General features: G+C 42.1%; 1 protein-coding gene across 1 annotated transcript in view; it reads right to left on the bottom strand.

Moving 5' to 3' along the window:
* Positions 1-287: 287 nt before the first annotated feature.
* The window catches only part of LOC128747228 (connector enhancer of kinase suppressor of ras 3-like), a 47,397-nt gene continuing 33,360 nt past the window's right edge, over positions 288-14,324 (bottom strand). Inside the window, exons 14-25 of the mRNA XM_053844952.1 lie at positions 11,336-11,373; positions 10,317-10,359; positions 5,398-5,451; positions 4,254-4,293; positions 3,871-4,040; positions 3,120-3,193; positions 2,637-2,708; positions 2,497-2,561; positions 2,307-2,431; positions 1,907-2,231; positions 1,330-1,520; positions 288-1,186 (exon numbers count right to left, since the gene is read on the bottom strand). Coding sequence (XP_053700927.1) covers positions 986-1,186; positions 1,330-1,520; positions 1,907-2,231; positions 2,307-2,431; positions 2,497-2,561; positions 2,637-2,708; positions 3,120-3,193; positions 3,871-4,040; positions 4,254-4,293; positions 5,398-5,451; positions 10,317-10,359; positions 11,336-11,373 — 1,398 coding nt within the window. The 3' untranslated portion in view covers positions 288-985. The remainder of the gene's footprint in view (positions 1,187-1,329; positions 1,521-1,906; positions 2,232-2,306; positions 2,432-2,496; positions 2,562-2,636; positions 2,709-3,119; positions 3,194-3,870; positions 4,041-4,253; positions 4,294-5,397; positions 5,452-10,316; positions 10,360-11,335; positions 11,374-14,324) is intronic.

Here is a 14,324-nt window from a genome sequence, read left to right as displayed (position 1 = left end):
GGCGACCAGAGAGAAAACTGCATGGGATTCGGCAAATCATGAGTTCATGTTTATCATATTGTTTTCTTACATCTGCTTGGTGGTAATTCCACTGATTTTGTTTCGAATGCATGGGAAGAGGTCAAAGGAAAGTCACATTTTATATGTCTGTCGGGTGGTGCTACCACCTGGCTTGAAGGTGTCCTTAATGTTTTATCTATAAATCAGTTTTAATTTTCTTCAAATGAAGACAGTCATCTTTTTTTTTACCTTTCACATTGTACTTCTAACTGTAGTTGTAACCGCTGAACCAGACGTCAAGCACACAATGCAATCGCTCAGGCACATTACAACACTTTTACTTCCTCACAAGTACACATACTGTACAAAAGACAGTAACAGAAAACATTGACTTCACATTTCCCTGTACAAATATTAACACTGACATGTGGAGTATTCTAATTGAAAACAACAGCAGAGCATGGCTTGGGGCTCCAAATGTTGCCGGTTCAAATCTCAGACCCTTTGACATTATAGTGTGATGGATCTTATTATCTTATTATATTAGAATCAGTGTCCTTTTCCTGAGAGTCATCATCACTACCCCCTCATTTAAGATAATTGGATTACTGTCTACCAACTTATCTTTCTAAGAAATGTGGTGATCAAGTTGGAGACTACTGTGTGGATAACAGTATACAACTAAAAGCTCAACTTTATTCCTCACTGATAAAGGGATTTTAACATACTGAGTCACAATGGCAGATGTTTGAAATTGGCGTGAACACTAATATTCACTAACAGCAGTTTCATGAAAGTAGCATAAAATATTAAGAGTCACAAATACACTTTGCAAGTATAAAAACTATTCACAGCAGTAAAAGGCAGAACACGTTTAGTTATAAAATAAGAAGTAATACTCATATTTCACATTGGAACATCTAAAACACACAGTAAAAAAAAGCGACAGTGTTCGAGTCCAGTCTGGAGTGTTGTTTTTTTTTCTCTATAAACTCGTTTCCACAAGTGACGCGGCAGTGGCTGGCGCAGCGTCTGGTGTGGCATCTGGCGCCCCCTGCTGGCAGCCTCTTTCGTGGATCTCCTGCACGAGCGGTGCGTTGGCTTCCTTCCACTCTCTGAACTTGGTCGAGGTAAGAGCTTGGTCTGACAGCACCTGCTCGATCGCCTGCAGGTCGGCCTCTTTAGACTGGCGTAGAAACAACTTTATGAGAAACTTCACCAGTATAATTCAAGACATGAATTACCTTAGACACATACAAATGAAAATCCACAATCTAAACTACTATAAAGTATTCAATTTTTGGTATTGATACAGTCGAAAAACGTTACCTTCAATGTGCTGTTGAGTGTCCTGATCAGGTGCAGTTTGTCATTCACAGTCTGGTCTTTACAGCGTCTCACAAACGAGGCTCTGAATTCCCGCTTGGTGGAAGGCTTCCGATCGCCAATGGGGGAGAGGCTGGCCTGTTTCAGGTCGATGTAGAGCTTCTCCATCTCATCGGTGTTGTTCATCTGAAGACCTGCCGTGAACACAAGGCGCCACAAGTGTGTATCTCCGACCGTCGATGATGCTACACTGAACTGGTATACATATTATTTGCCATTTCAATTGACTGACAACGTACATACACGCATTTGAAATAACTTTGGAGGACAAGCTCCTCGATCCATGGTAGGAAGCAACTTTATTTGTGTGGTTGTCAGTGTTGAGATTAGCAGGACACACTACAGAGAGTCATCTGCAGACTTTTTAGCAAAGTGAAAGGTCTTTGACAGATTGAAAAAAAAAATTGCAACATTTTGAAAATCCTTGACTGAAGAAGTAGCCAAACTCACCAGAAATACTTTGCTACTGGCTGATCTTCTATCATAAATACCTCTACGTCAGTCATTTTTGGAGTCTCACCTTCATCTCCAGCTCCTACAACACTCCTCCGTCCCTCCTCCTCCGGAGCAGAAGCCTCCAAGTTGGTCGTCCCCGAACTCCCCGACTGCAGAGAGACGTCGTCCTCGTCCTCTTCCTCAGGTGTAGGCTGAGGCGAGTGAACCTGGACTGAGCACACCATCTCCCCAGCAGGAGGCGTGGCCTGTGACACGAGGTCCAACCAGGACTGGCGGTTCTTGGTGAGGGAGGAGGCGGAGCTCTGTGACGTCATCGTGCTCATGGGGGATGACAGGGAGCCGTTGGCTTCCCTGGCAACTGCGGCCGAGTACGGCGGTGGAAGAGTTCCCTGCAGGACCCAAGGCATGTTTAGCTTTGACATAACTGTGACGCAATTTTAGTTGATATTTTAAGGGAAGCGGACCTGATTTGTGCTCCCTAGTGGACCTGATGCATCCACTGAGTCCCTGAGAGTTTGTTCAGAGTATGGCGGAGGGGGGATCTCTGTGCTTTCAGACTCCTCATGGTCACTTGCCTCACTGTAACACTCTGAAGAAAACAACAGAAGGGCTCAATAAAGATCCATAGGCCAGCAGTTGACTGCAGTGGCTCACCTGCTACAGTGCTCCGTTCCACCGGCTCGTACTTAATCGAGGCAAGTCCAAGTTTATTCAACCATCTGGGTGAGAAATGAAAACACTCACCCTATGACAATGCAGAGCTGAGACAGAGGAAGTGGCCTTTTGCGACTTACAAGTTCATTTCCTCGTGGTTTTCGGCAGCAAAGTAGAACATCATGACTTGTGGGTGGCAGGCTTTGAAAGCACTGGACAACAAAAGCGAAAGCTTACACAATACATTCACAGACTGCATGTTGTTACTGTACTTTTTCATATAAACTGAAGTGCCAGCTTGACTGGAAACACTATCAGCACGAATCTACATTTAGATTCCTTTGTTTCATTAACTGGTGGGCTTCAGATTATAAGTGACCATCAAGTAGTGATGCTGCAGTGTCACCATGTGCACCACAAAGACAGCAGAATGAGGAGGAGCCATAACAGAGCCGTTTCCTATTTAGAAGCGGACCTTGGTTACGTAACCCACTAGAATGTAATGGGCGCTCTCAAATTTGTTGCTGCAGGAGAAAAGCTGGAAGTGTTTCACTATGTCCCGTAGCGCACAGTCATTGGCCCTTGGAGAAGCTGTGATTTCCAAATAAGGATGTCCTGCTTACTGCTTCTTCTTGCACTCGATGGCTCGGTCGATCATGAAGTTGGTGAGGTCGATGTAGCCTTCTGCTTTCTCCGCCTGCAGCAACACAAAGTGTTAATGTCAGGTAGAGATTTGACAAACCACTTCCTAGAGCTGCATCACCGGAACAGTCGCGTTCACGCTCTCCTGGCTACAGTGGATTAATATACCCTGCCTCGATCTGAAGGAGCAGAATCTAACGTCACACGAGGTGTGAATAATAAGTGAAAGAACACCATGAAAAATAGATTTATTATCTCATTTAACGCAGATTTGGTGAAAAAGGGGCAAATAAAAGAATAAATGACTTAAAAATACTGAAAAAGACACCCAAACAAATGTGATAATGAACTGTATCAAGTCAGTACGTATCATATCTATTTTCCCTCTTCCTCCTGCGCTATTATGCTTCTATATAACAGTAGTGCCTTATAGTAAATAACCTTCTTGTCCCATAATCTTTACTCTTATTTCATATATAGCACCCAATATTTAGACCACAATCTGGAGGACCGGTGCCACTTTTACATACTTATGTATATGCTCTTTCATTTATTTAAATAGGCGAGAGGTGACCCTGATAAGATCAAACTTCTATTTTGAGGTTTGAATTTCACAACAAAGATGGACTTTTTCATGCAACATCTTATGCAACCGACAAAGAGGCTGCACTCTTTATTCCCGCTTAAATGAAATGCAACTGAACCAAATTTGAGAGGCTGTTTTAAACTCACCAGCTGGTTGGTGTACCAGTACAGAGACGTCCTCTTCAAGACAAACCAGTACTTCTTCCACTTCATCCCCAGAAAGGCTTTGCTCTCCTTCTTTCGGTAGAGCCAGCCCTGGTGGTCTGGGTGACCTAGCTCTTTGACAGAGATCCGCCTTCTGCTCATTGTACCATTTCCTGCAAACAGAAAATTAGACTACAAGTTAGAGGAAGCCTCAAAATCAATGGTGAGCATAGTAATAATGAGTCACGGCACAGTTTTAAGCAAAAAATGAAAACAAAAAAAATGGACGAAACAATTTTAGAAAAGTCATTCTCACAAATGAGATCGATGGTTATAGAAATATTTTCAAACATCTGTTCCTAGGAAGGCAGAACGCAGGGACTCACCTCCACGGCTCTTCTTTTTGGATTTATGCCGAAGTGAAACCTAAAAGCCGAGAGAAGAAAGACAGGTCAGAGAAATGATAGACGGATATAGCCGAGGTCCGAGCAGCAGAGTGAGAAGACGAAGAAGAAGCAGCAGCAGCTGTCTGGAACATCCTGTTTCTGAGAGCAAATGTCACATGCATTTTCTCTCCTGCCTCTCACAGTCAGTTTACACACACACATCTCACACTTTGAAGGCTCCTCGGTTGCTGTGTTTGTATTTCTCCTTTCTCCTACGCAAGAGGTTGCATACTCGATTCAGAGAGGTAAAAATAAGAAATGTGTCACATGTTCCTGTGACAAGAACCTGATGCTTAACAGAGGTCACATTAGAAGAATTTAAAAAATGGCAAAAGGCGCAGCAACCTATCAATATATCATTTGAAGTGACCTGACCGGTGAATGAATGCCTCTTTTAAAGAATAAATTCCTAATCCCATAATGTTATAGTATGTCTTTTATCCCCATTTCATTCCCATATATTCTATAGTATACTACATATTTAGTTACGTTTCTAATTGTTATTGTGATTATTATTATTGTGGTCATTATCAACAATAATATCCACAAGACAGCTCTATAAATCTTTCATGCTAATAAACATGTTTAAACTGATATTTGAAATTCAGATCACTGTTCATGAACTCTTTATCGCTTTATCGAGTCTTGCTCTGTTAGATTAGATTACATTATGAACATTGCCAGATTATTTCATTTTAATTTAATATCATGCCGACAGATTGGATGCTGACTACTGTTTGGAGATAATAATTATATCATAACAATAAAAGAAAAATTTGATTCATTTTTCCTCTGAAAGCCTGCTGTAGTGGAGAAAGAGAGCAAACCACAAAAGTGGATCTCAGCACATCAGAAAACAAAAACATAACAAGTCACCGATCAGTTAATATTTAAAAAGCACTGTTTCACAGGTCAACAACCTTTACAGCGACATGACTTCTTTCTGTCTTGTGCTGACTTTCGACAGACTAAAAGCAGGTATTAAGTGAAACTGTTTCTTCCTTCCTCTCTTGTAGCGTCTTCCTTCAGTAAAATTAGGAACCCTAACTAGATATTAGTGAGTAAAAGTGAAAGAAAAACTCACAGGGTTGTAGTCATCAGCTGCCATGGACGCAGACACAGATATGGGGAAGGCAGCCTGTCGGGCAGCAGAGAAAGACCGTCAGATTAACAGACACTAGCGACGCAGAACCAGGCTGGAATCTTTTTAGCATCCGTTTAGAAAGAGGAAGTGACGATGTGGGCAGTTTATTTCGACAAAAGTGTCTATTGAAAGCGAAGACTGAAGTGATCCATAACAAAGAACGAATGCATGAGCAGATCTGGGCGGCGAGGAGGCGTTTGAGTCGCTCTAATATAGGGTGTCCTTCTCAACAAAACCTTCTCATTTAACTTCATCTGGCATTGAGAAATCCCGGTCGAGCAACTTCCTCCAAAAACACTGGAGTTCCTTATTTTGTAAATGGCAACACTGCATCACATGGCCATTACAGGCGCAAGTGTTGCACAATTGAAGTTATTTAAAAGCTAAATCATGTCAAAGCATGTAACAGTGGTTTGGTAAGATGAAGAAAAAGTTCAGGGCAAATTTCAACCTTCTAACTTAACTGAATTCACCCCCAACTTCACCCCGGTCGTCTTGATGCAGCACTCTTGTTTACCTGACTTGTGCGTCAATTGGTGATCACCACAAACCCACACGGTCTTGACATCTAAATGTAGACTTCCTGCTGTCATCTGTGTTGGTGGGAGAATTTCATTATACATGTTTCTCCACTAAAACTCAAGAAGATGATTGACATGTACTTTCTTTATTGTACTTTATTTACAGACTAGGTGAAGTATAATGCAACAGTATTTGTGTTTTTACGCATATTAACAGTGAACTTGTGTGTCTTATATTCTAGGTTTCACCTTGAACCACGAATAAACGTCTGCAGGTGGAAACAAGCAGGTGGCTAAACAAAACAGCTAACCCTCACGCACCTTTGTTTTAACCGTGATCTCACTTTAAACTGACAAAGTGCTTTACCTGCCACCACAAACTCAACGTAGTCATGTTTGCTCGGTTGCTTCGTTCTCATCTGACCAGAACTGTGTCGCACATAGCGAGCTACGACGCCACAACTTCACCAGAGGTAGAGCGTTTCATCCGACTCTTGTCTTCTGGGAGCGTGACGCGTGCGTGACCCCCGGCGGGAGACAGGCCACACCCAAACCCAGGAGAGGGGACTCGTTAAAACCCGAAACTAGCCATGAGATTTGGTCGCTGGGTGTCGCCAAAAGTGAAAAAGGCGAAATGTTTTTTTTTCTTAAATATATATATATCATCTTTAATATCACAACCTCAAAAATGTTTATTGACCATTAACGTAAACCGGGACAACAACAATAATAATTATGAGTGAATGTTTATTTGAATACCCTCTAAGACATTATAAATAACTCACATGAAAGGTTGCATGACTATTTTATAAGATGGTTTCATTATTGTCACACTGCCTACAATCTAGTCCATATTTCTTCTTACTTACATTTCACAGAAATTGAAAGGGATCAGAGTAAAGTACAGTTTCTTATAATATCTGCCACTTATTGCCACTTTCCCCTATTTTTCATACAGTGGTTGTGTGTAGCTGTGTGTTAACCTGTGTCTGTGTTAGGTCCTTCTTGCTATGTGTTACTTTCTGCCTTGTGTGTTAGTGTTACAGTCAGCTGTGTGTGCATGCTTGTGGGGACCAATTCGCGGCAACACACCTCCTTGAGGGGACCTTTTGCTATTTGGGGCTCTTTGTGGGGACCCTTTGCAGGACCCCAAGAGGTTAAGCCTCAATTTTAGGATTAAAACTTCAAAATAACTAGGTCATTCTAATTGACTTGAAAGTTTGGTTAAGGTTGGACATTAGTTTTGGACAGTTAGGTTTAGGGTGAGAGGCTGGAGAAAGCATGAAAGTCAATAAAATGTCCCCACAACACATAAAAACATAACATGTGCGTGTGCGTATATTTATCTATTTCTTTTTGTCAATACTTCGATGTATACAAAATCAGTTGTGTACTTATTTGAAGACTTGTTTCGAGAGATGATATGTCTGCAGTTACACTTACAAACCATCTTCAGAATGTTTTACACTGGTCTTTCAATAGTGGCTCTAATAGCTGAATAAAGTGCTGTAAACAATATAACTGAAATATGAAAATCTGTGATCTCAATCAAGTTCCAGATGGTGTATTGCACACACATTATGAATCACTAGCAGCGATTATTTAATAGTGAAAATGACAAAAAAGCCTCAAAATATAATGCTGTTTGTTACTAAGAATGCAGTTTTCCCAAATCACCACTTGATGCTGCTCAACATCGACTTTTTCTCCACTGCTTTTCAGCCTTAGTCTTCACAGTTACAGTTGTCTGCTGTGTTCTGCGAGACACAATAATCGACTCAATATCCACCACGCATTCAATCAGAAGAAGAATTGGCTTTGATCAAATAAAAATATCTGAGTCATTCTGTTGTTTTTCCTCTGCCATGCCAGGCTGCAACATGAAAAGTAACCATTACACAAGAAAACCTCATTTTCCTCCAGCTAAAGTCAAGGTTGTCTGCAGAAAAGGAGTAACGCGTGTCATGTTACAGGAGAGTCTTGGCCTCACTTTCATCACCCTTCACTGACTCTGTGGGAGCTGTGTTTACAGCTACAACACTGCGGATACAAAACCAGCACAGCACTTTGTATTAAAGCGGCAGACAACTGGTTGGCTTCAGTTATTACAGTCTCTATTCCATTCACAGTGAAGCAGACAAGCACGTCACAAAGGCTCCATTCACTACATAACTGGGAGAGTGGTTTTAAGTAGCCTTGAAGAGCCCCCCCCACCACCTTCAACACCCTTTTTATCTCTTACATTCTCACACTGCTGCTTCCTCTTTGTTGCTCCTCCCATTTGTCGCCCCACTTTTTCTCATCCAGATCAAGTAACTTCATTCCGTTACCTTTGCCCTCCCCTCTTTTGGAAGCCCTGTATCGTGAGCGGATGAAATATTTAAGCGTCGCTCGCACTCCTTTCATCCTAATAATGAGGCAGCTCAGTGCTTTTGGGTGATTAAAAGGGACACGTTGTGTTTTGGTGGAAGCCCGGCGATCCCACCGGCGGCTCATGTCAGGGGTCTGGAGGATTCGCAGGAATGTAAATTGGTCACACCATTGTCAGGCTCCATCTCCCCCATCACGATCCATGCTGAGAATTGCCACGGCACTTATCTAATGCCCCCCCGACCCATGCACTGTGAAAAGTGTGCATGAGAAGGGAGGAAAACAGGGCGGCTATTATTTAGTGGGAGACTCTCTGTAAGGGGGGAAGGGGAATGATATCAGATTTTACTCGCGGGTGACGCCTCGGCCGGTGTCCTCACGCTTAATTTAGCAGGAGACAAAAACCTCCAGTCACAATACTGAATTAGTTGAGTCATTCCTCTGATGGACTTGGCAGGTACACTCGACAAGTGTGAGCCCTCCGACTGTACTCCAGTCTTTCTGCCCTGTTTAGGAGAGAAATAACAAACCACCCTTTTGTTTCTCTGTGTTAACCAACCATTCAGCAAAAAGTTAGGACTGAAGAGGCCAGAGTCAAAGAAGGACCTCCGGAAATGGAGCCATACATACATTTAAACAACAAAATATTGTTTATTTTGCATGAGTTTGACAATAGCATGTTGGCAGTATCACATGCCAACTGGACTACTGCAACTGTCTCCTTATAGGAGTTAGCCAGGCGTCCCTGTCCCGTCTGCAGCTGGTCCATACTGGCTGCCTGTGGCTTTTAGAATTGATTTTAAAGTTCTTGTGTTTGTTTTTAAAGCTCTAAATGGTCTTGCCCCTCAGTACCTAGCAGAGCTTTTAACCCCCTATGTTCCTCCACGGTCCTTGAGGTCAGCTGACCAGCTGCTCCTGGAGGTACCTAAAACTAAGCAGAAGTCTTTCTCAGTCTGTGGACCCCGGCCATGGAATGCTCTCCCTACCCATGTTAGACACTGCTTAAAACGAACTTTTACTCTCAACCGCACGACTGATTTGTATAGTAATTTTTTGTGTATCTCCCCTGTTTTAATTTTATGTATTTATTGTTTATAATGTCCGTTTTATCCCGATTTTACAGTTGTACAATACACTTAGTGACGATCTTGTATTGCTTTTTAAGTGTTTTATAAATAAATTTGGAATGGTATGGTATGGTCATAGCACAATAAATCATGATGGTGGCTATATTCTAGTTTTTATATCACCTTATTTAAACAAAAGCTCTTTTAATGTCTTGAAAATATTTGCATAAGAATTTCAATTTCATAAGAATTTCAAATACATTCAGAGTAGTGGAAACCCTGGCCAAAACATCCCTGAACAAAAGCAAACAGATGCTTTTGTTTGCTTTTGTTCAGGGATTCCTCCATGTTTGTTGTTGTTGTTATCATCCTAGCTGCCACGTGTCTTGTGCATCAGTGTGATCAGTGGACCAGGAAAGGAATAAAACGTTTAAATGCGATTATAATATTTTAATGTATTTTTTAAATGAAGTAATAGTAATTAACTAGTTAAAGTCCCACCACTACTAAAACATGACTTCAAATTGAAGAAATTGAAAGACATTGACAAAGACATTGTAGGACGTGTTTCAATAATTCTGCTGGTTAGCGCTGCTCTAAGATTACAACATAACTAACCATAATTTCCGTTTGGGAAAGTGAACCATCAGCCTCAAGTTGTGCTCCCACGACACCAACAGCCCTTATCATCCCTTCAGAATGAGTACACAAGGACGTCCCAAAGACCAACCAACCGACACTGTTATTTCAAGTTTGTGTCGGCACTTCTGAGTTCCCCTTGTTTTCGGCCTCATGAGCAAGAGGTTCAGAACATCCAGTTCCTGGATCACATTTTTAGGGGTTGGACATCCCTCAAAGATCGTATGCTCTGAATAAAAAGTACTGCTTTGTGAGTACTTACTGCTTGAGAGAAGGACCAGGATCGTATATGGGGCTGATTATACCTGAAAGAAAAAAAAAGAGTCAGAGTCTCTTCATCTGTTAAACATCATATCATCTATCCGGACATCGATTTCCCGCCTGCTTCCTCCCACGCAGAAAACCTCATTGATGAGCTGAGCAGCCGACACAAAAATCACACGCTTTGACGCGCATAAAAACAGTTTGCCATGATTCTTAATAAAACGTGACATTATTCAATTTCCCTGAATGGCACCCGCGGACGATGAGTCAGCAGCTGAGGTCACCACCGTGTCCATGTCTGCGCGTGTCAGTTTTGCGATGTGACGCGTTTGTGGACGCCACTGAGAATAGAACACCAGCTGAAGGAGGAACTGGGAACTAGCGTGGGCCGTTGAGTCATCCATGACGGTGTCCGTGGACAAGATGGCACTTATATAGGCGGAAGAGGTGAAGAAATAGTGCGCAATGACGGGAGATGTTCTAAGGATTAGAATGAAAAGTATGACGTTCATTAGCTTCCTGTTAGCTAATGGGGTGACGACAGGCAGGGGGCGCCCTGGACAGGCTGCCACTTCAAGGTAGACTGCCAGCCTCACACACATCTAGAGAGAACAACAAGATCAAGAGTCTAGAAATGCTGGCATTTTAATGCAACAAGACGGTGGTTGGTAGGTTGACGGTCATCCGCCAGACCAAACATGAGTAGCACCAGGCTACAGCCCGCTTCCAAAACTGCAAGTGTTTCATCACACTACTTGAAGCTAGGAGGCTTCAAGTTCCATTCAAGGAGATTCAATTTCTCCAAAAGCTCCACCTCCTTGTGTTTACCACGCTATGCTTCAGTCCCATTGAGCATGTTAATGTTTTGCTTCTGTCTACTGCCATAAAAGCAGCCCACCCACTGACCCCTTTTAACCAGATTCCGAGTCCCTCCCTGACCAAAGATGAGACCCACCCTCATCGCTCTTACCTGACCTTTGAACTGAAGCCTAAGTGAGAGTCAGAGAGGGGACTCACCGGTTGAGGAAGTCACTGCTGGAGTGCCAGTCGGGTCCCTGTGGTGGATAAAGATTGTGGAGATGGAGTCAACCACTTCATCATTCGTCACATACACTGTGAAGCTGCTTCTGTTTGGAGAGTCTAAGGCTGAGGAGAATTCTGAACAGTATTTTAACATTCGTCAGTGGGTTTTTCAGCTGCCGACCATTTGGATGCAGGTCTGGTCTTTTAAAGCTCCAGGCCACTAAACTCTGAAGCGCTTGCCTCCTTATAGTTTCATTTTACAGGTCCGTAAAATAAAATGCACATCTTGCGCAGCCACCAGACACTCAGCAAATGTTTAACCCAAAGAAATCTACGTTTCATTTTATCAGCACACGTTTAGACGTTACAAAAAAGGGGCATCAATACGCCCTGTCATATTTTGGGTAGCCTGCTAGACAAGCAGTGAGCTAGACAAAACACGGCCCGGGACCGCATGCAGGCCCCCATCCTGTCTTTATCCGGCCCCTGAGAGGTTTATTATTTTTAATGACTAAAATTGAATTGAAGCTAAATTTATATTTTATTCACTTCTAACTAATACAGTAAACTTTATTAAAGTTCCATCAGCTCAGGTTTGGAACTCATAGTACGACATTAGTAGAAAATCTTAAAGTAATTATTGATGAAATTTTCATAAAGGCACACTTCAAAGATTTATTTTTTTTCGGACAAGTCTTCAAGACAGGGTTTACATTTATATTGAAAATATTTTTAAAATACATAAAATTAGATATTGTTATTATAATTAGATTATGTCATTTGGTTATGGACCTCCAAATGTAAAGCAATTTTTTTTTTTATAATTTCTACATTTCTATTACTGTGATAGAGGCTCCCCATGTGGCATATCAGGGTATAGCGCCTAACTTCCCTCCTCCCACTGTAACAGTATTCTAAGCACACACTCACTAGTATATCTTAGTAGCCCATCTAATCCAGGAGCTACTCAAACAATCCAATAACTGAACAATGTACTTGTGGCTGTACTAAAGACAGAGTGTGAGATGGAAGAAGAGGAAGACCACCAAGGCTTCAAACCTCCCCTCTGTCTCTCATGCATATAAACAAACAGGGCGTGATTCCTATATTATATTGTATTATATAGGGATTTCTACCATTAGATTCAAAAGGTCTGCCTTAGTAAAAAAGTATATTTTGTCAATCTCTTAAACAAGTTAGCTTTTTTGTGAAGCACATTCAAATAGAAAAGCCCAACCGTGTTTTCATGGACTTGTTTTCCTTATGTCTCTATGTAATAGTTGATGTCTGAAACAGAATCTTGTTGAAGCATTTGAAGGTGTGCAGGCATACGTATGTTAGTGGTAAACAAACGTGACAGAGTTAAATGGAGAGCAGGCGATATTTTAGGAGAAACCTCAGGCTTCCAGAAAGCGCCAATTAAGAAGGACCGCAGGCGAGTAGCTCGACAAGTATGGACAGAACAGTCAGAAGATAAAACAGGCTTGTTGCATCAGTCATGCAGGAGACAGGTCGGGAAAGGAGGGCGTTGATCTGACGCTGATCACAATAGGTTTGCCATGATCAATAAAAGCTTGTAATCCTACCCTCACCTTTAAATGTTTAAAGGACAACAGATGCGCAGAAATAGGATCTGCTGGAAAACCTGCTCAGACCATCTGGATCTCCAGCTGGAGTGAGAAGTTCAGAATAACCATCAGCAGAACGCAAATATAAAGTTTCAGCACAGAGCAGAAGGAAGGTTAGAACATGAGGTGGGTGAGGGTTGAGGTTAATATAAGCTGAAGGTGTTCCTGTTCATCCCACATGCCATGTTTAACCACAGAAAACTTCAGACTCAAAATGAAGACAACACAAATGGTCTGTGAATTCAACTGCAATTTTAATAACACTATTCAAAAAGGTACAAAAAGCAGATGACAAATCTTCTCTGCAGCTTCTCTTTGAATAACACTGAAGTGAGTTCCTCCTTGGACTGCACGATATCTTTGGAAACTTATTCTTGATGCATTATATATATATATATTTCTTTGATAGAGCTGAACATCAGTTCCAAAACGATTGTCTCAATTGCTTCTTCAAAAACAACGAGGAAAATAAAAACAGAGGGAAAAAGACGACCAACATCAGGGCTTCTAATGGGCCTCACAAACCTCTGGCCAGAAGCAAACAAGAAGCTTTTTTTCATGGGCAAGGAAGCACTTGTCCGATCCATGCGAGTGCCAGACATATCCCACCTCTAGTGGCAGTCTATCCATAGGACTGGTACCTGCACCATGGCTGAGAAGCTTCAGAGCTTGATATGGTACTGCTAATTCAACTCCTTATTATAGACCATCAACGGGAAGAAACTGAGGGTCATCTCCAACCTCCGATGGCTAGTACCAGAACCATGCTGACCACTGCAGAGGTCCCATGCATGGCACTTCACAGTAAATTTCCTATGGGATTTCCTTACAACAGACAACCAGGACACGGACAGATTTGGTTTTCCTTTGACCTTCATGGCATTGCCCCTATTTGTTAAGCCCGGACACGAAAATGGATCAAGCCAGATCAGGTACAACCGAAAATGTATCTTCTGTGTCACACACTTTATGACTACTTGAGTCATAAGGAGACAGCAAATTCGACTGTTACCTCCCTGTCCTTGCTCGCGACAAGTTCAACCAATGAACTGACAGGACTGTTTGACACAAGGAGAAAACCTATTGTCCAGGCATTGCTATCTCCAGTCACACTTTTGAACTCTTCACCAGAAGAGGTCACGAAGGTCACCAAAACACCCAAGGCCTGGATTTCGAAATGAGGTCCAATGAAGTCTACAAGTCATTCTTTGGTACCCTTGACCAGTCCTTACCCACGTTCTTAACATCTGCAGGGAAAGTAATCCCAAGTGACATAGCATGTGCTACCTACTGCGCTAAACATTAACTTAAATGAAATTAAAATACTCCTCTAATATGGTGCAGACCTCTCAGAG

Source organism: Synchiropus splendidus, chromosome 16 (assembly GCF_027744825.2).
Source record: "Synchiropus splendidus isolate RoL2022-P1 chromosome 16, RoL_Sspl_1.0, whole genome shotgun sequence".
In the NCBI taxonomy this organism is placed as follows: domain Eukaryota; kingdom Metazoa; phylum Chordata; class Actinopteri; order Syngnathiformes; family Callionymidae; genus Synchiropus; species Synchiropus splendidus.
Note: the sequence above shows the minus strand (reverse complement) of the source record. Positions and strands in the feature narration are given on the sequence as shown.